The sequence below is a fragment of the Callithrix jacchus genome, chromosome 1, assembly GCF_049354715.1.
Source record: "Callithrix jacchus isolate 240 chromosome 1, calJac240_pri, whole genome shotgun sequence".
In the NCBI taxonomy this organism is placed as follows: Eukaryota; Metazoa; Chordata; class Mammalia; order Primates; family Cebidae; genus Callithrix; species Callithrix jacchus.
This window is the reverse complement of record NC_133502.1, coordinates 214,128,604-214,155,542: the sequence shown is the minus strand read 5'-3', so window position 1 is coordinate 214,155,542 and position 26,939 is coordinate 214,128,604. Positions and strand designations below refer to the sequence as shown.

At 43.2% G+C, this 26,939-nt stretch overlaps 1 protein-coding gene across 6 annotated transcripts in view; it reads left to right on the top strand.

Moving 5' to 3' along the window:
* Positions 1-25,280, top strand: part of ATXN10 (ataxin 10) — a 174,567-nt gene extending 149,287 nt beyond the window's left edge. For all 6 annotated transcript variants that reach the window (XM_035273342.3, XM_035273336.3, XM_035273323.3 and 3 more), the window contains 2 exons: positions 23,499-23,686; positions 24,176-25,280. In XM_035273342.3, the coding sequence (XP_035129233.1) occupies positions 23,499-23,686; positions 24,176-24,178 (191 nt within the window). In that variant the 3' untranslated portion in view covers positions 24,179-25,280. The remainder of the gene's footprint in view (positions 1-23,498; positions 23,687-24,175) is intronic.
* The last annotated feature ends 1,659 nt before the right edge of the window (positions 25,281-26,939 follow it).

Below are 26,939 nucleotides of genomic sequence, written 5' to 3'. Positions count from 1 at the left end.
TGGGCCTGCCAAACAGCAGCCAGAAGGAGGCTGCTCAGGGAAGTGTCTTAAACACCTTGAGATGGCACAGCTGGCTAGGCTCAGTGTGGTTTGTAAAAGACAGCAACAAATTTCCGTGCCAGGGAGCACCTGCTCTGTGTTCACAGAGCAATGTGTCTCTTCTTTACTATCTCACTTTGCCCATCCGGACGTTTTTTTGATGTGGTGAATGGCTGGGACATGTTGCCAACGCCAGCCAGCCTTCCTCTGGAGGGGAGGCCTCTCTCCTGCTTGTTTCTGCATTGTCAGGATTAAGCAGCTGGTGAGCACTATCTGTTCATTGTTCAGTTACTGAAAATCCATTAGTGCTGTTTTGTTCTTGAGAAATAATCTTTTGATATGGTGTCCCATTGATTTGTTTTTGTCTGTTTTGTGTTTTGGGATTTTTTTGTGAGACTTGAGTCTTGTTCAGTCACCCAGGCTGGAGTGCAGTAATGCAATCTTGGCTCATCGAAACCTGCGCCTCCCAGGTTCGTGATTCTCATGCCTCAGCCTCCCGAGTAGCTGGGTTTATAGGCACGTATCAAAATGCCTGACTAATTTTTGTATTTTTAGTAGATACGGGGTTTCACCATGTTGGCCAGGCTGGTTTCTAACTCCTCCTGACCTCAAGTGATCCTCCCGCCTTGGCTCCCAAAGTGCTGGGATTACAGGCATGAACCACTGCGCCTGGCCTTAATTTTTTTTTTTAAGTTGTATGGTAATTCTCCCACCCTCAACTAGTGTGATTTATTTGCATAAACCAGATCAACGAAGACAAACAGGTGCACACACTGAAGGTGATTTCACAGGTGAGTGGAGGCCTCCCAGGACCCTGTGTGAGTGAAGGAGTCCTGCAGGGGGCAGGACTGTGAGATGAGTTGATGCTATTCCCAGCCCAGACCAGTAAGAGTAGCCCACCACCTCCAGCTGCCTCCACTACCCAGATGCAGGAGTGACCATTCAAACAGATCCATCCCCAGTGAAGGAGTGAGGAGGACCTGTTTCAGCCAACTCTCCTAGTATTCCCACAACAGGCTCCCAGGGCAAGAAGCTGGAAGTTGGAGGAGAAGGACATGCTGGAATGCATACGCGTTCAGAAAAGGGACTTCCTTTCCTCACTGACGTGTTTTGGCAGGTAGTCCCAACTGTGTTAAAATGAGACTGTACAAGTAAGTATTCCAAGTTGCGCTTCAGATTTTGTCTGCGTAGCTTTTCGTTTTGTGCCCCTCCTTTTCTTAACATCTCCAGAATCACGGGCTAGAAGCTAAAGCCACGTCAGCACACTAGGAGTTTTGCAGCGTGCAGAGTAGCGGACAGCCTGGCTTCACTGTGGCACTGTAACTCCTGGGCTGTTTTGAGATTATCATTCCTATCAGGAAGTGTTAATTCTCTGTACCAGTTATTCCAGGACCATCACATTAAAAAACACAAACTTCTTGGGCCTGTTGGATTCTGTGAAGGATTGTTTGAAGGAAGATCTCCACAGGGATTTGTAAGCAGGCACTTACTTCCTTGTCCAGGAAATGGAAAGGCCATGTTACAGTGGGATCACCCAGCCAAGGAAGATACAAGCTCTGATCACCGTCTGGTTGGAGAAACGGGCCATAGTAACACAGGACAGAACGCTAAGAGCTGGCAGAAGGAAGCCCGGCCTGCTCAGAGGCTCTGACCCAACCTGCAGGTCTCGTTTGTGTTTCTTCCGATAAGCGATTTGGACTCTGAGAAACTTGGAGGGAATTCAGAGGTCTGCTTTTCTGCCTGGAGTTGACTGCTTCCTGTGGAGTGAGATGGGTGGCTGCAGGGAAAGGGAAGCCTCTGGCTGCTTTGGGCTTTCTAATCCTTGGGGTTTTATGGATTCACATTATCCCTTCATTGGGAGAAAGTATAAAAATACAGCTAACTTTTAGATGCGCTCATCTTTTCAACTCTTACCATTCTTTAGTCTTAAAATCTTCATTGAGGTCAAGACAAAAGATGTTGGACCCCGTGGCCACGGGCATTGCCAGGGTGGTTTGTGTACCCCGGCCATCCCAACAATGGTGGTTGGTTTTTGGGAGCTGTTGGGAAAGGCTTCTTGGGGAATGGACAGACCTTTTCTTCAGGGTTAACTGAACATGGCTGAAAACAGGCCCTATGCCGTGAAAGAGCCTCATTGGTGGACAGAAGCCAGGGAAAAGCACGAATAGAAATAGATTGAGTTTTGACCACAAGGACCCATCCTTGCCTTTGAGATTTTTCACATGAGTATGACAAGCCTTCTTTTACAAGAGACTCTCGTCTTCATCTCTGGAAACGGTCTAACCTTAACGTTCTCCTAGAAGCTAAGAGAATGATGACTGTCAGATTCAGATAGCGATGTGCACTTCCTGAAGACAGGAAAAGCCTGAAGAAAAGTCAAAACATCTTCTAAGTTTTATGAGAGAAGTCAAAATATATCAGAATCAAAACTACTTCCTTCGTGTTTCTCTCCTAAAGCACTTGTGGAAATGAGAACAATTGCCAGGCACAGTGGCTCACACCTGTTATCTCAGCTACTCAGAGGCTGACGCAGGAGGATCACTTGAGCCTGGGAGTTTGAGAGCAGCCTGGGCAACATAGTGAGATCCATCTCTTTAAAAAACAAACCAATCTAGCACGGATGTTCCACCAGGCATAATTAGGAAGCACCAGGAAATCCTAATGGGTTTTTAAGAAGAAAATGATGATTGTGAAAGACCCCAGCCTCCTCCCCCTGATGAGTTTCTGATGTGGGAAAGGGACCTCACAGCAAGTCAGGCACCTGAGCTGGGAAGGTGCTGCACATCGTGGGTGACGTTTTCGAGTCACCACAACAGTGCAGCCCACAGAGTTAGGGATAGTTTTGGGGGTTTGGTGTTCGGGTGCTGTGTTTCTTGGTGCTGTGTACCTGATGGAACCTGTGAACTGCATTTGCCAACTTCCCCTCACACTCCAGGTCTCAGTTCAGTCATCCTAGTTTTTTAAAAACTTCTTGTGTTTCTTTTGAAATGTAACATGCGTACTGAAAAGTGAAACCAATATATATGTATACACTTGGCAAAGAATTATAAAGCAGACATCCCCCTACCAGCACTCCACCAACAGGTCAAGAGGCAAAAACACTGCCAGCCTTCCCTGAGGAATCCATCCAGTCTTCCACTGGCCTGACCGGTGCCAGGCCTTCCCTGCTCATCCTTAGCGTCAGCTCCAGAGTGTGTCTAAACGATGTCCGGTAGGTTGGCCATCTGTGAAATTCATATAAATGGAATCATAGCTTGCATGCTTTTTTTCAAAATCATGATGGGGAGATGTGCCAGAATTGTTGTGTGTGTTCTGTTGTGTAGCACTTCATTGCAAGAAAGTTTCACATTTTTGCCTTCTGTTGGTGGACATTTGTCATATTTTCACTCCAGGATTGTTGCAGTTATTGCTGTGGACATCTTGGTTCAGTGTATGTGTCCTGCTACACATACTATGGGTGTTTTTTGTGGCATAGGATTTCTGGGTTTTAGGGCTTGTATATCTTTATTCTAGATGATGCCAGACTCTTCAGAGTACTGGTGCCAGTTTTCCATCAGCAGTATATGAAAGTTACCTTCACTCTGTCTTCTTGCCAACACTTGATGCAGTCAGACTTTTAATATTTGCAGTTCTGATGAGTATACTAAGTTGTGATTTTATTTGAATTTCTTTTTCTTTTTTTTTTTTTTCCTGAGATGGAGCCTTGCTATCTGTCTCCCAGGCTGGAGTGCAGTGGCGTGATCTCGGCTCACTGCAACCTCCGCCTCCCAGGTTCAGGCGATTCTTCTGCCTCAGCCTCTTGAGTGGCTGGGATTATAGGTGCCCACCACCACACCTAGCTTATTTTTCTATGTTTATAGAGATGGAGTTTCACAATGTTGGCCAAGCTGGTCTTGAACTCTTGACCTCAGGTGATCAGCCTGCCTTGGCCTCCCAACGTGCTGGGATTGCAAGCGTGAGCCACAGTGCCTGGCTGAATTTCTGTAATATTAATAAACATTTTTGTGATTTTTGGCTATTTGGATTTCCTGTGTTATGAAGAGTTTGTTCAGATTTTTTGCCCATAATTATGTTAGATGTTTTAAAAACTGATTCTTAAGAACTTTTTCTATATCCAGGATTAAAATGATTTGTTCAGTTGTATGTGTTGAAATAGTGTCTCCCATCCACCTTTGTTCTTACTTTCCTCATGGTGTCTTATTATTTCATTGAGGTATAACTTACATGTAGTAAACTGCAAAAGTTTTAAGCATACATCTTGTCATACGATACACCGATGTAAGCATCACCCAGATGGAAATACAGAACATGCCCTTCTCCCTAGAAGGCTTCTGGAGTGTCCCATCTCCCTCACTGTTAATCCCCAGACCTAACTTCTGTTCTGACTTCTGTGGTGCTTTGAGGAATAAACATTTCCAATTTTAATGTCAAATTTATCAGTCCTTCTACGGTTAGTGAATTTTGTGTCTTATAGAAGAGTCTGAGGTCATAAAAGTATTCTAAAGGCTTTACAGTTTTGTCTTCTACCTAGATTTGTAATCTATCGAATTGTAATTCTTATTTGCGGTGTACAATAGAGATTCTTTTTTTTTTTTTTTTTTTTTTTAAATTTCTCCTTGTGGTTATGCAGTTGTTTCCGTATTTAAAAACCTTCCTTTCACCCATGGCTCTTGTTGTAAATCATTGTCCAACAGGCATCTTTTTCCTGTGCTCTGTTCTCTGCTCAGTATGGTGGTCTCTTTCTCTATCCCTGCCCTGATACTATTTTATTCACTGTGACTTTATGATCTTGGTATCTGTTAGGGCAGATTTCGAATGTTAACCTTTCATATATTCTTCTTCTTATATGTTGCTGGATTCAGTCAATTGCTTTGTCGTTGCGTTCATTCCTTTATTCAGCAGTATTTATCGAGTAGCTGCTACGTTATATGCTGCACTCTGTCCTAGCTGTTAGGAATATAAGGGTTGATCACAAAAGAGACACTGTCTGCTCTCTGAAGGTTTCAGTGTGGTGGGTGGGCATACCACATACTAGGCTTGGGGCAGGCGCTCGGGTCACCTGGGAGACTCTGTGCCCTCAGCATGTTGTGACGTGCCCTCGCTGGGTCTGTCACTTGTACTTCTTGGTGAGCTCCTTGAGAGCAAAGCACATCACGTTCACTTTTTTGTTTTGTTCTGTTTTGGCAGTCCCTGGCACATAGTGGCATAGTGGGTATGCAGTAAGTTCTGGAGCAGGGACTTACCTTTCTACCTTCCTTTGCCTTTCCCACGCTCTTACCTGCTGAGTGTAGTCAGCCCTTCCTGTTTTCCCTTCCAGCACTCTGGTCTTCGTCTCCTACTATCCCACCCTCTCCTATCCCACCCTGCCCCTGCCCCTGCCCCTCACAAACCTGCACATACTGTTCCTCTGACTGGAGTCCTCTCCTTTCTATCTTTGGCCAGCTCCTACTCACCTTTCAGTTTAATTTAAATGTGGTTTATTTAAGATAAGTCTTTCATGATCCCAACTCTTAAGGCCCCCTTTTTATTCTTTCACCTTATCCTGTAATGTAACCTTGTAGCTTTTACAGTACTTTGTAATTATGTGTTTATTTCTCTGCCTCTAAGTCCTGGAGGCACTGAATTGATACTTAGAGTAAACATAGGCACCATCTCTGCTCCCTCCCCCTTCCATAGTGACTGTCTTTACTTTCCATTTCTTAGCTGAAAATTGGTAAAGGGAAAATGAAACTCTAAGAATCATGTCATATTTAATGAAATCTTCAAGTGGCATCAGGTGCTACAATGACTTACAAAATGCATGAAACATCCCATATCCATGGGTGTATGGTGGCAGCCAGAAAACAAATGGTATTGATAACTGAATTGATAGAGGTTTTTATCTGTGGACAGAGGTAATGTGCTCTAGCTTTTTCTGTGATCCCCAGGATCCGTAACCTGTCTGTTAACATCAAGATAAATACCTTATAACAGCAACAGTAATAACAGATTGTGTGGGAGACGGCTCAGGGAAATTCATGGAGTGGGGGGTTCCTGGACTCTGTCTTTTCACCTAGACAGCATTTGTACTGAATCTGATGTAACTGTTTGGTAAACTGGAGTCCATTGAAGTCTTACAGTGTCCACGAGAAGACTTGAATGGCAAAGTGCAGTTAACTTCAGTCAATTTCAGCTCTAGCACAGGGGCAGCTATTCCTCTTCCATCCCCAAGCCTATGGCAGACATCTGTACACTGTTCCTAGAGCATCTTGCAAACAGCTTGTGGGCGCCCAGTAGGGTAGGCAAGAAGGACCCTGTCCTGCAAGTATCCGGGGTCAGTGCTGTGATGACTGATTTTAACTTTTGATCACAGAGGTACAGGCAAAGGGGCGGAGACCATTATTGTTGCAGGTCCTTCCACCTCTGGCTGAAGTGGCTTTCTGGGAATTTAAAAGGCTAACACCCTTCGCTTTATTTTTCCTTTGCATCTTTTGGGAACCAGGCATTAAATACTAGGACATTGAAAAACAACTGTATTATACAGGGAAATTAGAAAGTTACCATGGATACCCAGGGAATAGCATAGGCTCAGAGAAGACCTGAGAAGGTCTTAAATTTACACCTCAGGCTTATCTTTGGCATAGAGAAAGCCTACAACAATTCAGAAATGGTAATAATGGACAGTAACAAAAGTAGTAAACACTTCAACTTAGAGTCTGAATCCTAGAGTTACCACATTATTAGGGTCAGATGTCTCATTTGAAAAACAGTCATAAGGCATATATAAGAAATAGGAAAAGTAGGCCCATTCAAGGGGAGGGGGAATGAAACAAACAGAAACCATTCTTGGATTCATCTACGATATTTTAAAACACATGTCTTACTAAAGATGCCCAAGGAATTAAAGGAACGTGTGTAGAAAATCAGTAAAACAATATATGGACACACCTAGGCTCAGTGGCTCACACCTGTAATCCCAGCACCTTGGAAGGCCAAGGTAGGCAGATTGCTTGAGCTCAGGAGTTTGAGACCAGCCTGGTATTGTGGCAAGACCTCATCTCTACAAAAAATACAAAAATTAACCAGGTGTGGTGGTGTGCACGTGTAGTCTCAGCTACTTAGGAGGCTGAGGTGGGCGGATGTCTTGAGCCCAGGAGGTGGAGGTTGCAGTGAGCTGAGATTGTGCCAGTATGCTCTAGCCTGGGCAACAGAGCCGACCTTGTCTCTAAATCAAAACAAAAAGCCCAATATGGACAAAATGAAATGTCAACAAAGAGAAGACCTGAAGTTAAAGAGAAATTCTGGAGCTTAGAGAATTTCAGGTAAATTTATACCTGAAATAAATTTACTAGGAGGATTCAAAGAAAGGTTTGAGCAGGCAGAAGGAAGATAGGACTATGGCAAACATTAAGTCCATCAAGCAGAAAGAAAAATGATTCCAGAAAAGCGAACAGAGCCTGAGGGATATGTGGGGCACCATCAAGCCAGCCAGCATACGCATGTGGGAAACAAGGAAACGAGGGGCAGAGAGGGTATCTGAAGAAATAAGGGCTGAAAGCTTTTCACATTGGATGGAAGTTATGAATATATACGTCCAGGAAGCTCAGTGAACTCCAAATAAGATGAACTCAAGGAGACCTACACAGAGACACATTGTAATCAGAGTTTTTAAAGACAGAGATAAGGAGAATCTTGAAACTGGCAAGGAAGAAGCAGCCCATCACATGCAAGAGATAATCCATAGGGTTATCAGCAGTTTTCTCATTAGAAACTTCGGAGGCTAGAGGGCAGTGGGCCAATATGTTCAAAGTGCTGAAAGAAAAATCTGTCAGCTAAAAGTCCTTTGTCCAAATTGTCCTTCAAACATGAGGGATAAATTAAGGCATTCACAGATGAACAAAAGCTGATGGAGTTTGTTACCACTAGACCTGTCTTGCAAGAAATCTCAAGGTAATCCTGCAGGGTGAAATGAGAAGACAACAGACAATAACTTGATGCTATATGAAGAAATAAACATCCCAAAAGAGATAAATTCATGAGCAATATACAAGCTAGTTTGTAACTTCACATTTTCTAAATATTTTAAGAGACTAATATCTTATAAAAGGATTGCTAGTTTATATTTTGGGGTATACAACATTTAAGGATATAACTTTTTTAGTGTTAACCGAGAGGAGTAAACAGAGCAGCATCTTTGGAAGTTATTGAAGTGAAACTGGTATAAATTAGAATTAGAGTATTATAACTTTATTAAATGTAATCCCCATGGTAACCACACACACACACACACACACACACAAAAGGCCATGGAATATACACATAAGGAAATGAAAAAGGAACTTAAACATTTTAATACAAAAAATCAACTAGAAAGAAGACAGTAATGCAAGAAATAAGCTATAAGGCATATATGGGAACCAATAGCAAAATGACAAAAATAAGCCCTTCTCAGTGAATATGTAAATGTAAATGGGTTGAACTATAATCAAAGGACAGAGACTAACAGAATGGATAAAAATACACATCATCTAACTGTGCTGTCTACAAATGATTTAGTTTAGATCCAAAGACGCAAATGGGTTGAAGTAAGATAGGAAAAGATAGCATAAGGAAATAGTAAGAAAGAGCAGACGTGACTAATATCAGACAGAATAGAGTTTAAATCAAAGGTTGCAAGAGACAAGAACATAATATATTACAGGTTTGATACAGTAAAAAGAGCAAATATAAACATTTGCACAGACCAATAACAGGCCAAAATATATGAAGCGAAAACTGAAGGAAGAAGTAGGCAGTTCTACAGTAATAGATGGGAGACTTCATTACCCTACCCTTAATAATGGATAGAAGAACCAGACAGAAGGTAAGTAAGGAAACAGAGGACTTAACAATAAACAAACTAGGTCTAACAGACATATACGGAACACGCTACCTGACAGCAACAGTATATACATTCTTCTCAAGTGCGCGAGGACATTTTCCAGGTTAGAGCATGTACTAGGTAACAAATAAGTCTCCACAGATTTTAAAAGGTATACAAAGTATCTTTTCTGACCACAACTGGATGATGTTAGATATCAGAAATAGAACTAAAACTGGAATATTCACAGATTTGTGGAAATTAAAGAATATACTCTTAACCAGTAGATAAAAGAAGAAATCACAAGGGAAATTAGAAAATACTTAGAGGTCAGCTGGGTGCAGTGGCTTATACCTGTAATCCCAGCAGTTGGGGAGACCAAAGTAGGAGGACAGATTAAGGTCAGGAGTTCAAAACCAGCCTGGGCAACTTGGTGAAACCCCATCTCTATTAAAAATGTAAAAAAAGAAAAAGAAGAAAGAAAATAGAGGCAAGTGAGAAGACAACAGAACTTATGAGACAGCAGAAGTAATGCTGTGGGAAATTTATAGCTATACATGCTTACATTAAAAAATAAGAAAGTTCAAGAAACTAGAAAAAGACATAGACAAAGTAAACCCAAATCTAGCAAAAGGAAGATAATAAAAATTAGAGCAGAGATACAACAACCTAGAGGATAGAAAAATAATAGAGAAAAATTTTAAAACAAAAATTGATTTTTTTAAAGATTGACAAATTGACCACCTTCTAGCTAGGTGGACTAAGGATGAAAGAAGACTAAAATTACCAGAAATGAAAGTGGGCACATTACTACTGAGTCTACAGAAATAAAAAGGATTGCAAGAAAGTACTGTGAACAGTTGTACACCATCATTGTGGATAATGTAGATGAAGTGGACAGATTCCTAGAAACTGAAAACCTATCATAACTAAATTACAAAAAAAATCAACTAGCAAAGCAGTTGAATCAGCAATCTCACAAAGAAAAGCCCTAAACCTGATGCCTTCACTGGTGAATTCTACTGAACATTTCAAGAGGAACTAATACCAATCCTTCTCAAATTTTTCCAGAAGAAATTGAGAAGGGAACACTTGTTTTATGAAGCCATCATCACCTTGGTACAGAAGCCAGACAGAGACACTACAAGAAAACTAAAGACCAGTGTCCCTTATGAATATGAATTCAACAGCATGTTAAAAGAATTATATACCATGACCAAGTGGAATTTATTCCTGAAATGCAGGGATGGTTCAACATACTGAAATTGACCAGCGTAATATAACACATTAATAGAATGAAGGGAAAGAAACTCCTGACCAATTCAATTGATGCAGAAAAAGCATTTGACAAAATTCCATATCTCTTCATGATAAAAACAATAAACTAGTAATAAAATGAAACTACCTCCACATAGTAAAAGCCACGAAAAACCAAGAAATGAAAAATCAACAGCAAACATATTCCATGATGAAAGACTGAAAGCTTCTCTAAAATCGGGAACAAGGAAAGAATGCCCACTTTCATCGCTTGTATTCAGTATTGTACTAGAAGTTCTAACCAAATCAATTAAGCAAGAAAAAGAACATCCAAGTTAGAGGAAGAGGTAAAATCATCTTTTCACAGATGGTGTGTTCTATAGAAAACCCTGACAATTCCATCACCCTCATACACAAAACTATTAAAACTCATGTTTTCATGAATCCAGTAAAGTAGCACTATATAAAGTCAACACACAAAAACCAGTTGCACTCTGTATACTAATACTGAACACCTGGAATGGAAATTACAAAATCATTCCTTTTATAATCTCAAAAATAATAAAATGCTTAGGAATTAAGAAGGTGAAAGACTTGTATGAAAACTATAAAATATTGCTGAAAGAAAGGAGACATAAATGGGAACACATCCCATGTTTATGTGTTGAAAAACTATTGTTAAGATGTCAATACCGCTCAGAGCAATTATAGATTTAATGCAATCCATGTCAGTATCCCAATGAAATTTTGCAGAAATAGAAAAACCCATTCTAAACTTCATGTGGATTCTCACAGGACATTGAATAGCCAAAACAATATATAAGAAGAACAGAGCTGGAATATTCATATTTCCTGATTTATAAACTTATAATAAAGCTACAGTAATCAAAACAGTGTGGTACTGGCATGAAGACAGATATGTGGACTAGTGGGACAGAATAGAGAACCCAGAAATACGTCTCCACAAATGTAGTCAAATGATTGTTGAAAAGGATGACAACACCATTCGATGGAGAAAGGCAGTCTTTTCAATAGATGGTGCTAAGGAAGCTAGATATCCAGGTCAGAAGAATGAAGCTGAGCCCTTACCTAACATCATATACAAAAATTAACTCGAAATGGATTAAATGTAAGACTCTTAGATGAAAATATAGGACAAAAGCTTCACATGACATTGGATTTGGCAATGATTTCTTAGACATGACCCCAAAGGCACAGGCAGCAAAAGGAAAAAAAAAATGGACTACATGAAAATTTTAAAATATTTTACATCTAAACACACCCATTTAACAGAGCAAAAATGCAGTCCACAGAATGGGAGAAAATATTTATCTGATAAGGGACTAATATCTAGAATATGTATAGAATTCGTAAAACCTAATAAAACAACCTGATTAAAACATGAACAAAAGACTGAATACACATTTCTGGAGTAAGATGTACAAATGGCCAAGAAGCACATGAAAATATACTGAGCATCACTAATCATGAGGAAAACGCAAATCAAAACCACGATGAGATACCAGCTCACACCCAGTAGGATGGCCACGATCCAAAACAAGAAAAAAAAAGAACAAGTCTTGGTATGAATGTGGTGAAATTGGAACTCCGGTGCATCACTGATGGGAATGTAAAATGGTGCAGCCATTGTGAAAAACAGTTTGGCAAGTCCTCAAAGTTAAAAATAGGATTACTGTATATATGGTTTAGCAATTCCACTTCTGGGTATATACCCAAAAGAACTGAGAGCAAGGTCTCAAAGAGGGATTTGTACACCATGTTCCTAGCAGCATTTATTTGCAATAGCGAAAAGGTGGAAGCAACCCAGGTGTCCGTTTAATGGAATATTATTATTCAGCCTTAAAAGGAAGGCGATTCCGCCACACACTGCAACGTGGATGAACCCTGAGGACCTCATGCTTAGTGAAGTAAGCCAAGTCATACTGTGTCAGCTTATTTCTAAGAGGTACTTAGAGGAGTGAAAATCATGGAGACAGAAAGTAGAGTGCTTGCCGGGGGTGAGGGGAGGGAAGAAAGGGAATTACTGGTTAATGGGGACTGAGCTTCAGTTTACAAGACAGGAGTTGCGGAGCTGGATGTGATACACAACGTTGTGAATGCGTGTAACACTATCAAAGTGTACTCTTTGGTAAGGTTAGGATGTGAAACTTTATGTGTACTTTACCACAGTTAAAAAAAGAATTGGAGAAAAATTAATGTAGGCAGCAGCCGTACCTTAGACCTTTCTTGTATCTCTCAGATCCTTATCGGGGGCCTGAGCACAAAATAGTTTTCTAATTAATCATTCTTCAGGGTCAGTTTAAAAAAAAGCAAACAGTTCTGTCTGTTTAACAGTAGTATCTGACATTGGGTGCTTCTTTAATGCCAGGCATTGTGATCTTGTTTCATTTTTATATCCATCTTATGAAATAGTATTTTTATCTTCATTTTAGAGAGGAGGAAATTGAGGCAAATAGTTTATAACTGGCTAGGGCCACTATTGTTTGTCAGCCTAACGGCAATGCAGTTTGAACCTCAACTTTTAGCCCCCAAGGCCCAAGAACATGATTTCTTTTCTATACCTTCTGTTTGACATAGAGAGATCATCTTGTCTCCCATTCATTGTCGAGGGGATGTGAAGTCACATGCCTGATAGAGGAGCGTGGTGGCCTAACCTGCCAAGGGCCTGTGCTGGAGCTCAACTGCACCCTTGGCTCTCAGGTGCACCCAGTATGTTGTGCACATGGCAGACACCCCTCCTGCCATCTGTACCTATGACCTGTCCAAGTTTACAAGTAGAACAACTGCCTTGGTGAAGTTGTATAGATTGCCCAAAGCCATGTGGCTTGTAAAATGGCAGAGCGGGAACTGAACCTCCCTGTGTATTATTCCAGAATCTTACTCTTGCCATTATAGACTCCTGATTGGCCCTTGATCCAGTCTCCACGCAGCTGCCCACAAGAGCTGCTTAATTTTTCTACTTCGCTCTTTCGACGAGTTCTCATTGTGTTAGAATGCAGTACAACAAGCTCCTTACCGTGGCTTGAGAATTCCTAAAAGGTCTGGCCTTGACTGACCTCTACTTAATTTTGTCTGTTCTCCCTCACTCAGTCTTCCCAGCCACACAGGTTTTTCTCATCAGCGTTCCTCCATGTGGAGGCTTTGCATGGCCTGCTCGCATCCTCAGCCTCTTCCTCAGCTCTCCAGGGGTCTGGTTTCTTTTCATCCTTTGATTTCAGCTCCCATGCTAATTCCTCAGAGAGGCCTTCCCTAACCACCCTCTTCCCCAAAGTTGTCCTTTTGTAGTTATGCTCTGTCACCCCTCTCAGGCTTTGCTTTTTGGTTTAGGGCCTGCCTCGGCAAGTGCTAGAATGTAAACACCCCAAGGGCAGGGGCTGAACTATCCTGTTGTTGTCTTACCAGTGTTGAGCATTTTGCCTTCATATTTGTTAAATGAATGAATAGATCACGATTAAATTCTTGAGAGAGATTCAGATGTAAGATTAACAGTTTGATTTTTGTTCATATCTGAATCCCTTGCTCTAGTGCCAGTCTAAATACCAAGAGGTGTACTGTTTATAGAGAAGAGGAAAACGGCATTAAAGTATTAATTTTCTGTAATTGAATGATTTTTCTCCCCAAACCGAAACAGTACTTTAGAAATGTTTCAGAGATGTGCCAGGGAAGACTTTTAGAACTTAGTCTCTTAGTCTCTTACAAGCCAACTGAGACCACTTGGCTTGTGAATAGTCTAAAGTGTTCCTGTTAGTTTTGCATTATACATTTCTGCTGAAGGTTGTCCTGACTTTAAATGGATATAGTAATGCTCCTCCCGTGATGAGGATAAATGAGAATCAGAGGTCTCCTTTTTGAAAGAAATCAATCAGACTGCAGGTAACTCTTGAGTCACTTACTACTGTTAGAAGTGGAAGCAGACGGCATGAAGTGAGAACCTCCCTCCTGTGTTGACTGCAGCACAGTGGAGTCCTTGGGAAGCGCACGCATCTGGTATCTGTGCCTGTTCACCCTGCAAGCCCTCCCCACCCTTGACCACTGACTTCCTGGGAGCTGCTGGAGGTGGCGGGGGAGGCGGGGTCAGGACGGCCATGGTAACCAGTGCTATTGGAGCAAGCGCTACCAGATGCTGAGATTCTGGTGTGTCGGCGTCAGAGCGCTCCCTGACCCCTTGGGGCCTGTTGTGTCTTGCCTGTTCTAAAATCACCAGAAGCTCCACCCTGTTCATGGTCTTCATTTAACCCTTTGTAACCCAGAACTATTTTTGACCCTTGGCTGTACTTCATTAATTTTGAAATATCAGCAGTGCTAGACCAACACCAATGTCTTATAATTCAGGTGGGTTTACTTTTTCTGCTCCAAATTTTTATTTCATTTTGAATTGTTAGCTTATTAGCTAGTTCTAAAGGTATTTTACAGAGATAGTTACTCTGACTGCCATTGGGATTTCTTTGAAGAGAAAGGGATGTTATTTCATGTGTCACAAAACCTACCTTCTGTTAGCTTTTGTGATACATGAAGTACATCCTTGTATGGTTTGCAGGTATAGCTCAGAAATGTGCAGTCACAGCATCCCAGAAGAACTGCTCTGCCCTTCAGGGGTCTTTGGGTGGACTGGTCATGAGCGTTTATTTATTGCGGTCAGGGGAGCAGACACGGGAGCCCGACGGCCTGTTTCCAGATGGACCTCGAACACGTCAAATGGCGGGTCCTTGGCCACGTTCACCTCCATGTGTCTTAGTTTTCCCATCAGTGGAATGAGGACAGTAGAACATCTACCTCTTAGAGAGCTTGAAAGGACTGAATAGTTTCACCATAGAGCAGCCCCTGGCACATCCTGTGTCCTGGAATGTGACAACTGCTGCTATTACCTTTGCTAGTTTTACTTGTGTTACCATTTTATGAAGGTAACTGGCAGTCCCATTTTCAGTCTTGGCTTACATGAGAGACACTTACATGTACAGATCTTCGCTTACACTGAGAGTGGCAGTGTGCTCCAGGAACAGAAATTCACTGGGGCCAGCTTGTTATCTGATCACTGATCCCAAAGAGCACCAGGTACTTGATAAACATCCTCTTTACCTGGCAGGCGAGGCCTGGCACTTCCCGTTTCTACTGTGTTTTCATTGACTCCCATTCATAAATCCCCTGTCATCAGGGCCTCCCCTGCCACCATCTGGGCAGCGAACCTCTGCCGGTGTGCTACTGGCTGCGTCCCCGGTTGTGTATGGGGACACTGAGCACTGTTGTTTTCTTTAGAAGTTTATTATTGTCCCCAGAATACCACTCCTCCACAAGTGTCTCCTGCATCATGAAGGCTGACATTGCATCGTAGCTGTGTATCCACGTGCATTTATTAAATCCCCCCTCCCTTACAGCCCAGATCTGACAGAACTCTGGGAGCCACCCCCTCATAAGTAGATAAAAGCCAAGCACCAACGGGCAAGTCTTTTAAACACTCGTACTATTGCCAGGAGCTACGAGGACCAGTTAGATAGGAGTCTGAGCACACGGTGAGCACACATTCTCTGGAGTCAGAGCTCGAGCACTGTGGCCTGTCTGCGGTGTGCATGGGTGTGCCAGGCACTCTGCTAACCATGCTGCGTGCAGCGGCTCCTTCCGAGTCTCAGATGTGACATTGGAGTGCGGCCCCAAATCCAACTGGAACTACTTCATGGCCCCACAGCCCTTTCGTGTGGTTTAAGTTAGAAGTGGTATTGGTTGTCTCTGACCCTGAAACCTGGTGTGATGCTGCGTACCACGCTCCGCTTTGACGTGGTTAGTAAAGTGACCCCAGAACATGTCATGTACAAAATTAGTTTCATTGCCACAGGATCCCTCACCACCAAAACCCCATGAATGTAAGGTACCTGTGAGTGCGGCCCTCCATTGGCCACAGATGCTTTTGGAGTGGGCAGTTGTGTGCAGTGATTGTGCGTGGCACAGGTCATCTTCCCATGACTTCACTGCCAGATGGACGGGCCCACGGGGCCCACGGGTCCCGCTTGGCCTGGCGTGGGTGCTTGAACTTTCACATCTGGGGTGTGAGGGAGGGAGAGCACACGCCCAGCAAGGCCTGGAGGGCGCACTGGTGCCACGGCCCTTCGCTCAGGCCCACGGGATGCAGTGGAGGAAGTGTGAGTCTCGTAGAGAGAGGTCAGGCAGCAGAGAGGAGGCCTGTGAAGCCAGGAACATCTGTCTCGCTCTCCCTTTACAATTTGTGGAAAGTACATTGTGCAAAGCAAGGACAGTGAATGCAGCCTCAGCTTCAGCATCTTTGATAAAGTGCTGATTTGGGTTATGCACAGAGGTAAGATCTCTCGAGTGGACAGAAGTGTGAAACGTAGTTCTGTCAGAACCCACCTGTGTTTGGTGCCTTTGTACCACTTCCTACTAAGGGAATCTTGGATTTCCCTCACGGCCCAGAAGCCGAGAAGCAGCCTCAGCTTTCAGTGCAGGAGTGTTTCTGAGATGGCTTTTCCCCTCAGGAAAGACTGAAACTTCCTTCTTGTGGTGTGTATGAAATGCAGATGTTATTCTGTATCTGCAGATTGTAACCTGTAATTTAGAAATCTGACAATTATTTGTTTTTCTCTGCCTTCTTTTACTATTTAACACTTTTCAGTATTAGCAATCAGCCATTAATTGGTAAATTAGAAGGTGTACATACTCATGATTTTAGCTTTTATTTTTAAATGCTATTAAGGCATAACAGGCTACAGAACATAGAACATAGAATGTACAGCACTGCATGGAAACATTTGAAGCACAGATGTTCCCTCAGATTCCAGTGTAAAAACTCAGAGGGAAATTAGATACCAGATAGACCAACAATTTAGAGAAGGCAGAGGGCACCAAAATGGGTGGCTTGCGGTGGGAATTGTACACACAGTTTCCAGCGTCATTCAGGGAGATGTTGTGTCGAATCTGCACCATAAATTCGACTTTAATTTTCTGAATGAGAAGAGCATGCAGCGGGAGGAATGACAGACACCAAAGAGAGTTGAGAACGAAAGAGGATCGTCACAGATGAAGGTGGAAGTAAAATGAACTTCAGGAAGCAATGAAAATGCCTCTTGACATTGAGCTTGCTCTGAAAACCTTGTGGCATCCTGCAAAGTCAGGGGGTCTTCAGACGTGTCTCTGCCGCAGGACCTCCGTGGTGTCTGGCCGCCTCCCTGTCTCCGCCCCTGCCTTACTCTCCAGCACCCTGCGAGCAGGACCTTTTCTTCTTGGAGGTGGTCCCAACAGGGAGCACAAGTCCCATGAAACTCCAGGAAGCGTGGGGGTCCCTGGGCAGCACTTTGGGAAATGTCTCTTTACCTCTCTCTGGAAGAAAGTTCTCAGGGCCAAGGTCAGTGAGGAATTCCCCGCTGGGGATGCACTGGGGTGTGATGGGGTGAGGGGTTGCCTTTTCAGGGCCACACTCTTGCTTGGTTTCCTCTTTGGCTGACAGAAGTTGGCATATTTTAAAGTATGTTGGTTTTTTGCAATAAAACGCATTTTGAGAACAGTTTTAAAACTAAACTGCCACCATGGTCCAAGAAGACGTTTGTTTAGATGTGACAAGGGATATATGAAACATCTTCATCCAGGAAAACCTTTTTCTAACAGGGCAGCTAATTGCACAGGTTTTTAAAAGCCTTCGTGGAGGCCGTCCTCTGTGCAGGCCAGCTCTGGGAAAGCTTCTGATCGTGCGCCCCTCCCTGCTCCACAGCGCCCTTTGCAAAGCCTTGCAGTACATAAATCCCTCGCCTTTGTGGGTTTGTTATCTAAAAATAGTTTTAAAATATAAATCCTGGATGCAAAAACGAAATACAGACATTACATGTATTCCAGATATTCAGTACAAAGTCCGTGTATGTCAGAACATCATAAAAAGTCTTTGAACATATTTAAATCATTTAAATTTACATATTGCATGTTTTTTCAATGCCAGTACTTTTAAAGGTTTATTTACTTATTAATTCAACAAATACTCACTGGTTCTGGGCCAGAAGTTGGCACGCCTTTTCTGTAAGGGCCACAGCGTAGGTATTTAGGCTCTGCAGTCCACGGCGCCCCTCCGCAGCTGCTCTACCCTGCCCTTGCAGTGCCACAGCAGCCGTGGACACAGGCGAGAATGGGGCGTGGCTGCGTGCTTTACGGATACTGAAATCTGAATTTCCAATAATTTTCATGTGTCACAAATCAGTATTCTTTTGATTTTTTCCCAATCATCTAAATGTATTAAAACCATTTGTAGTTTGCTGTCTTAGAAAGCACGGGCCACCACTGGCTGACTCCTGTTCTTCACAGTCTTCTCAGCACCGACAGAGCCGTGACCAGAACAGAGATCCTCTTGCCCCGGGGCCTACATTTAATGACGTACAGGACTTTGGGTAGCACAGATTTCAGTAGCTGGAAGAAGAGTTTAGTCTGTTGGAATCTGTCTCATCAAATTCCAGTTTAACATTTCGGCTCCCCTGACGGTACTTTAAAAGTGAGCTTGGCACGTCGATCTGCCAGTCGTTAATACCCTCACCGTGGTTTGTTTTTCTGAATCACGTGGTTTCCCAGCCCGTGTTCTTCTCCCCTGCTAATATCTGTTCACCTTGCTGGTACAAGGCCACCCAGTTCGGTGCTGAGCCCTGTGTTGAACCAGCTGAGGCCCAGTGCAGTGCTGCCTTGGCCATTCAGCAGTACAAGGTGCTTTCCTGCCACTGTGGTCTTGGTGGCCTGGGTCAAGACCCCAGAGTTCCCTGCTGAAGAGCTGGCCAGCACTATTAAGTCCCGCTCTAGTGCTGATTGCAGGGTTCTTTCAAGGCAGTTTTGCAACAAACAGGCTCATGCCTTCTATTTGTAGTAGCTATGGAAACGTTAGAAGCTCTTTTTAAAGCCAAGCAGACAATAAAGCACTTCAGATGTTGGTAGGATTAGAGACTTTAGAAGATGTTTAATTTTCTCCCCTACGCTTTCTTTCTCTCCGTCCCTTTAGAGAGGGAACAAGAGGGCAATGTGAATATTAACTGAGACTTGCTTTAATCTCTCCCGTGACACTTCAGACTGTCTAGGTCTGCAGAGGCTGCACTCCTAACAAGGAGAGGCATGCATATTCATGACCCAGGGCTGCGGACCAGACACGGTTCCTAGGGCTATAGTTTATAAGGCTTTTATTTTCAACTCAAATGTAGTGAAAGAAACAACTATGAACAATTGATTTTGTAATTGTTATTAAGTCCAAAACCCAAGACAGCCCTGCTAAAATGTTCTCACTGGAAATAGGAACAGATTAGAGGAGGTTTGTGTGGTATTTGATTTATAGATAGACAACACAAACCCCAAAATGTTGGTGCTCACTTCGAGGTGGCAGTGGGGCAAAGTTCGCATCCGCCTAAGAAGAATGCATAGGGATCCCCTCATAAAGTCCTCCTTACACAGAAAGGAAAGACGGATTTCGCTTAAAATACCTGACAGTGCTAAATGCACGTTTCAATAAAAGTGTTGAGCTTTGCTATTATTGGCATGGTTGTTATTTCTGAATTTCAAGGCACTGAAAGGGAGTTGACTCCAGAGTGCTCTTGTGGCCATATTTCTTCTCAGCCTTTCACACTTCCTTGACTTACATGTTTTTGCATTTTGGATACTAATTTTGGAAGAAGACAAAAAGGCTTTTTCTGCTTTGGGCTTTGATGCATTTTCTGTTAGTTTGTCAGGTCAGTGGCTACGCCAAGAATCTGCTCCTTGTGAAATACTTGACTGTCACATTTTGTTCCTGAGCCGGAGGCTGCCGGGAGCTGAGCAGGACCCATCACCCCAGCTGTGAGCTGTGCCCCTGTTTGAGGGAGTCACCTGGCAGCCCTTCATTCCCAAAAGGGCTTTTCTCCAGTCTCATTCCTTCAGTGCTCCTTTCGCCTTATATATAAAGTAGGCATTGTGTATGTTTGTATTCTACAGAAATTACCTACCAGACACTTCGGGGGAGTGGGGCTTGCTATTAAAGTACCACGATAACAGTATTGTCACAAAATGTGACAGAAATGTTGCCTGCAACCCCGAGACAAACGTGATTAAAATCCACTCTGATCCCATCCACGTGGGCGCTCTGGTGTTTTGTTGTCTTTGACCTTTTATTTGCCCAGTCCAGCCTCCTTGCCTGGGTTACGTTTATATTGGTTTGCTTTCATCTAATCTCTCAAGCCCTGAAAAGCCCTGGGTCGGGAAAGCACACCAAGAACAGGAGGCAGAAACACAGCCTGTGGGTTGCTGCAGTGCTGCCATGGCCCACCCCGTGGGGAGCAGGAGGTCGCATGCTTGCATTTGTGCACTTAGCAAATATTTCCTGGCACCACGCTAGGGACAGAGCCCAGAGAAGTGAGTACTGTTGGTCTTGTTGCAAGAGGTTCACAGTGCATTAGGGCATACAGAAATACAGACAGTCATAGCTTACACAATTTCAATAAGGCTGGGCTCGGTGGCTGTAGTCGCAGCTATTCAGGAGGCTGAGGCAAGAGGATTGCTTGAGCCTAGGCATTGAAGACACAATTTCTTTTTTTTTTTTTTGAGACGGAGTTTTGCTCTTGTTGCCCAGGCTGGAGTGCCGTGGCGCATTCTCAGCTCACAGCAACCTCCGCCTCCTGGGTTCCAACGATTCTCCTGTCTCAGCCTCCCAAGTAGCTGGGATTACAGGCATGTGCCACCTTGCCTGGCTAATTTATTTTGTATTTAGTAGAGACAGGGCTTCACCATGTTGGCCAGGATGGTCTCGATCTCTTGACCTTGTGATCCACCCGCCTCGGCCTCCCAAAGTGCTGGGATTACAGGCATGAGCCACCGCGCCCGGCCTGGAGACACAATTTCAACAAATGTGTATTGAAGATCCACTTTGTGCTGGGAACTAGACTCGCTGCTAGGATACAGAGGTCAATTAGATGGGGCTCCTGCCCTCAAGGAGCTCACAGACTCAGAAACAAGTAAATATAGTGCAGTGTGATGAGAACTGTTGAGAGAGAGAATGCTTTGGAAACATACAGCAGGTGCACCTAATTAAAGCAGATGTCAAGGGGTAGCTAAGACAGGGAAGGCTTCTGGCTTTCGGTAATGCTTGGCTGAGTCTCGAAGGCTAAGTGTGCCCCATGAGAAAGGAAGCAGCAGTGAGGGGAAGCACATCCCAGGTCAGGGATTTGTGTGTGCAAAGAGGTGAGGCCAGCATTGCGACACTGCCAGAGCCTGAGGGGTGAGGGTGCCTGGCAGGAGAGGTTGGTAGTGGCTGTCTGGCAGGGTCTCGTGTGTGTGCCCTGGAGTGGAGCACTTCCACAGTCCCTTTCCTTCAGAGACATCCTGTGTTTGCTGCTGGCAGTGACGGTGCTGGCACCAGACTCTTCAGTTTCTGAGCCAGCCACCCCTCTGATCTCAGGAGCTCTGAATGCATTCTTGGGAATTTCAGCTTTCCTACTTTAATTATATTTAAGTGAATAACCAGGACTTTTCAGATACAAGAAATGTTGTGCTGCTTTCATTTACCATTAGAGAGTTATACTTACGAACAAAAATTCCCCAGTCTTACACATTTCTTGCTCCTTGAGTCAGTTCTCCTCATAATCACTGCCTCTTTTTCCTATAAAAAGTGAGAAAATGAATTTGTATATTGACAGTGTCATCCTGGGTGTGAAATTCATTGCAGCAAATAATTCATTGTTGAGAAATTCATGAATGTGTTGGGAGTGCTTGATACCTGGGCTCATTATCTTTATTCTCTATTCTGGCACAAAGTGGGGGTTCAGTGATTGTGGGAAAGAGGGGGTCATTCAAATTTGGGTTTTATGCATTTGAATATTGGAATAGGTTCTGTCTCCGGTGCAGGAGCTGGGAGACGCAGGCTGGGAGCCTAAGTGCTCTGAGTGGGGAAGCAGAGAGGATCCTGAGGCCCATGGGGAGTCAAGCGGGCTTGTCAGGATTGCCAGCTCACCAGGTGAGTACTGGAGGGACTAAGATGGAGTAACCTTTTTAAAGCCCAGAAAACACTTCCTGAGCATACAACTGCCCATATTTAGTACGTTTCCATTGTCTGACTTCAGTGGACAGTGATTTTTACTGTTTTCTTTTGAGGCTGTTGAAGTAGGGAGAGAAACTGTTGGGCTCATTTGCTTTCCCAGATACTACAAGAAAGAGCACCGGCTTTGTGATTGTCGAAGTGCTCCCTGTGCTCCCGTGCCGTGTTGGGGGAGCTAGAAATGTCTCAGAACTGGTCCACAGCATCACACAGGGGTGTCCAGGTCTGGATCAGAAGGCTTCGCTCTTTAGCTGTAGGGGACACTGACACCCCCGCTTCTGGCATTGGCACTGCAAGAATGGGAAGCATCTGGTAATCCTCAGGGGACAGGACTCGTTTGTCTTGATGCCTCCATCTGCTCATGGGCGGGGAGGCCTCTTTCTTTGGAAAAGTCTTTATTCCACCCTCGGGTTTTTGTTGTTCCCCCGGATCAGGGTGCCAGGCCCGGTAGGGACACATCCTTCCTTGGCTGTCTCCTATATATGTCCCTGCATCCAACCGCTGAAGACTGGCCCTGCGGTCATTTTTGTACAGTCCTTCATACAGCTGCAAAGAGTAGCAGTTGAATGCCTGCATGAGGCTTACACAGCGCTTGGTGACTAAATCAGACGTCCTGGTCAGTAATGTGGCATTGCTAGCTCAGTCTTTGTAGGTGTCTCTGGTCTCCTGCCAAGTGGAACGTGCCAGGTGAGCGCCTGGGCACAGTGAGCCCCGATGCTTTCAGGAGCCTGAGTATTCAAACCAAACACAGCAAATCCTTCAAAGGCCTTCCAGCTTCATCTTTAGAATCCTGAATGCGGGAAATTCCACAGAGACTCCTAGGAAACAATTCTTCTTTATATTAGACAGGATGATGGCTTCCCTGATTCTAACCTGACATCTTTGTGACTGATTCTTTAGTGCTTCTCTTATTCTTTCCCTGTGAGTCAGTAACATAATTATTCAACAAAGGAATGTGTGTGTGCACGCATGCACGTTTGCCTGTGTGTGTTCCTGGGTTCATAAACTTCAGTTTGAGCTACTCTAAGTCTTTGCTCCTTGTTCATTCATTCAGCAAATACTGAGTAAATCTCTGGGTGCCAGTGGCTGGACATCACACATACATGCTGGATGTATATGTGCATATGCATGTGTTGCCGCTTTTGGGTGTGTTTGCACTTTAGATGCATATTCAGAGAATGCATCCTCAAGAAAAACTTGTTCATTGATACTGGATTTTCTGTGTGTCTGTGCTCCTCTACTCCTTTTTCCTGATAATCTTATGTGAAGTTATCAAACAGGAAAGTATGTTGGCAAATTCCTTCACTCTGGCTGCAGTTCTGACCCAGTGGGTGATATATGCCATCCGAAACCTTACCGAAGACAACAGCCAAAACCAAGATGTGATTGCGAAGATGGAGGAGCAGGGGCTGGCAGACCCATCCCTCCTTAAACAAATGGGTTTTGAAGTTGAAAAGAAGGGCGAAAAGCTGATCCTGAAATCTACTAGAGACACCCCTAAGCCAGTAAGTACCTTCAAGGGAACTGTCCTTCCCCTTTGGTTTGTAGAAAGCTGTTCCCACTTCCCCATTGCCTCAAGCAGGAGGCTTTTTGTAAGAATATGGGTGGGAGAATTGTGCCTTCTAAAGTGATTTACCAAGGAAAGTCCTAAATACAGCTGTGAACAATTTTTTGTTCTGGCTGTATGCTGCCATTTTCTTAAAAGAGATAAAATTTTTAACTCATCCTAGGTGCAAAATATAAAAAGCATATCAAAATTTATACGTCATCTAAAAGCAAGTTATTCATAGGAATTAGATTTTCTTTGGAGAAGACACTTAACGTTCACTGTAGTTTTAAAAACAGAAAACTCCTTGAATGATAGTGCATGAATTGTTTCAGGTTTCTCTTATTTATGATCACTGACCAAAGTTCTGGGTTTTCCCCGCTTTTTCTGATGAATCTTCTGAGTAGATTTGTTACATCTGTGATTTTGTTTCTTTTTTTCTTCTTAGTGAATGAACTGCATTCAAATACTCGAATTTTTGGGGTCTGTTTCATGGATTTTTCATCTTCTGCAGTATGTGAAATCGCAAGTGTTTGAAGATGTATAAGTACAAATTTGGGAACTTATGAATCTTTTAGGTAGTAGAATTTAATGTGTATAAGCTAAAAGTGAAAGTCATTAAGCGGTCTCTTGTTTCTTCGCTTTCATGTAACTGCGTGGTTTGCCTTTGTCCCCCTGGATAGAATGTGCATTTAAGTAATATATTGTACCTTCCTGCGACAGCAGATAATAAACCAGTCTCTTGGAGGGCAATCCCTTTGAAAACACTTGGATGTCTGCTTGGACTCTGTGTGTCTCTTCAGACGGCAAGTCAGCATCATCCTTTATATTCCTCTTCTCATCGGGTTTCCTGAACGCTGGCAGGCAGTTGAATTAGTTTCTCACTGTGATTAATTCTAGCAATCTCTTTTCACCCCTCTGCCTTTCCAAAACATTGACAAGACTCATTTCCAGTTAATTAATTCGAGAACCCTCCCTCTTCATTTTAGGTACTGGGCTGTCTTGTCACTGAGCCCTATCCCTTTGGAATGTGGCAGGGAGCAAGGCTGGTGAGAGAACATGTGGGCATTTAACCCTTCTTGTTCCAGTTCGTCCCAGAAGTAGACATTCCCAAGACCCATTCCGTGTCAAGGTGAATGCCTGCGTTTTCCCCAGCTTCATGCCTCTGTCATGGGGGAAGGAACAGCTTATGTTCCGCTCTGGTCCAGTGCCACAGCATTTAACGTACATTTCCATCTTCTTTGATTTTAAAATCATCAGTCTCATAAAGGTGCCACTCGGTTGTAGCTGAGTCTTCACTGGAATTGGAGAAGTACTTTTAGAGAGCGGGCATTTATTTGACATCTACCTGTCTTCTCTGTCTGTCTAGCTATCTGCTCTATGAGAGGGAGGACTGATTAAATGAACCTTGGAGTAGCTTAATCCAGATTGTTCATATAATCAACAAAAGGTCTAATGTGACAACCGTATCACTAAACTATGGTTATGCTGTATATCTCTGCCCAATTCATGTTGAACCTTCCAGAAGAAAAACAATAAAAACCCATCGAAAAGTTTTACAGAAGTACTGATTGCTCCCATATAAAGTGCCGCTGACTCTGGAGGCTTAAAACTGACATGTAAAGACAGCTGAAGCCCGTTGAGAAAGAAAGGACGGTTTTCCCACGTGCTGTCTGTCTCATGTCCTCTGTGTAACTCTGAAGACACATCAGCTTCTAGGGTTGTAGCAATCTATGAATAACATTTGGTATTTATGACTTCCCATCAGTAAACAAGCCATTGCAAAATTTAAAATTACACAAAGGAGTCATTCTCCCCTGGGACATGAAGAGTTAAAGCTCTATCCTCTCGATAGAAGCCTGGCCAAAGAGAAAAAACAGTGGGAGTCCCTTTTCCCTTTTAACAAGTTTGCAATAGACACTTCTTTTTTCCTGTCTCAATGGCTGTGTGCACACCAGTGGAATCACACAAACATGTCGGTATGAGCTATATAATAACAAACACAAATAAATAAAAGGGAGCCTTGTGAGAATACAGAATGGGGCAATGGTTATGTGTTTTCTAAGTAGGAAGTGTGGGGCCTGCATAGTGAAAACATGCTGATGACTGCATTGTGGCTGCCTTTGATTCCCTCGGATGGATTAATTCTTGAACACAACAGCTTCCCTGTCCTCTACCGTGGACTCGGAGCTTCTGAGAACCTTGTTTTACATGCTATAGAGGATTAATCACCACCTCAATCAGGCATTTAGAAGGAAGAAAAAAGCAGGCCAGCTTTACAAAATTTGTAAAGAGGCAGAATGGTCACAGCAAGTTTTGTGACCATATTATTGCTTTCAAGAGCAAGCTGACAAAGCTTTTAGCTGGCTTCACTTTAAAAGATAGAGGGAAAGGCTTCTCTGCTTGATATTGAGTCCAAGTATTTGCAGTGATTATTTTTTAATACCTTAACAATGGACCTGAAGATTTCAAAAATACTTGTTTATGCAATCTTAAAACAGTTAGCTCTCTGTATCCACAGGTTCTGTGTCCACAGACTGAACCAACTAGGGATCGAAAATAGGAAAAATAAAGTAGCAGTACAAGTCCAAAAAATAGTACAAATTTTAAAATACAATGTAAAAACGATTTCCATAGCATTTAGATCGTATTAGGTGTTACAGGTAATCTGGAGATGATTTAAAGTATGTGGGAGGATGCAGGTAGGTTACATGCAAATACTGTGCAGTTTTATATCAGAGGCTTGAGCATCCATGGCTTTTGGCATCTGAGGGAGGCCCCTGGAACCAGTGCCCCGCAGAATTCAAGGGCCGCTTACTGAACTGTCAGGGTCTGTTCATACTAAGGCATGATTCTGTTTTTGTTTTTAGGAGCTAATATTGAGATGCATTTTTTCACTCGGTGACTTCACAATCCAAGCACAGGGCTTTGGAAACTGCTAAAACATGTCCTTTGTAAAATAGCATATAGAAAAAGTGACATGATTTGGGCTCCTAATTAGTAAGTCTTTAAATCAAAAATTAATGTTTTTTTATATGTTCATCTTATGTCCATTCTCTTTTGAAGTCATTCATGTGCTGTCCTGAGAATAAATGGCATTTAAATGTTATTTCAATGCTTCCCTTGCTTTCTTTCCTTCTTTTTCCCTTCCTTTCTTTCCTTTTCTTCCTTCCTTTCTTTCCTTTCCCTTTCTTTCTCTTTTCTTTCTTCTT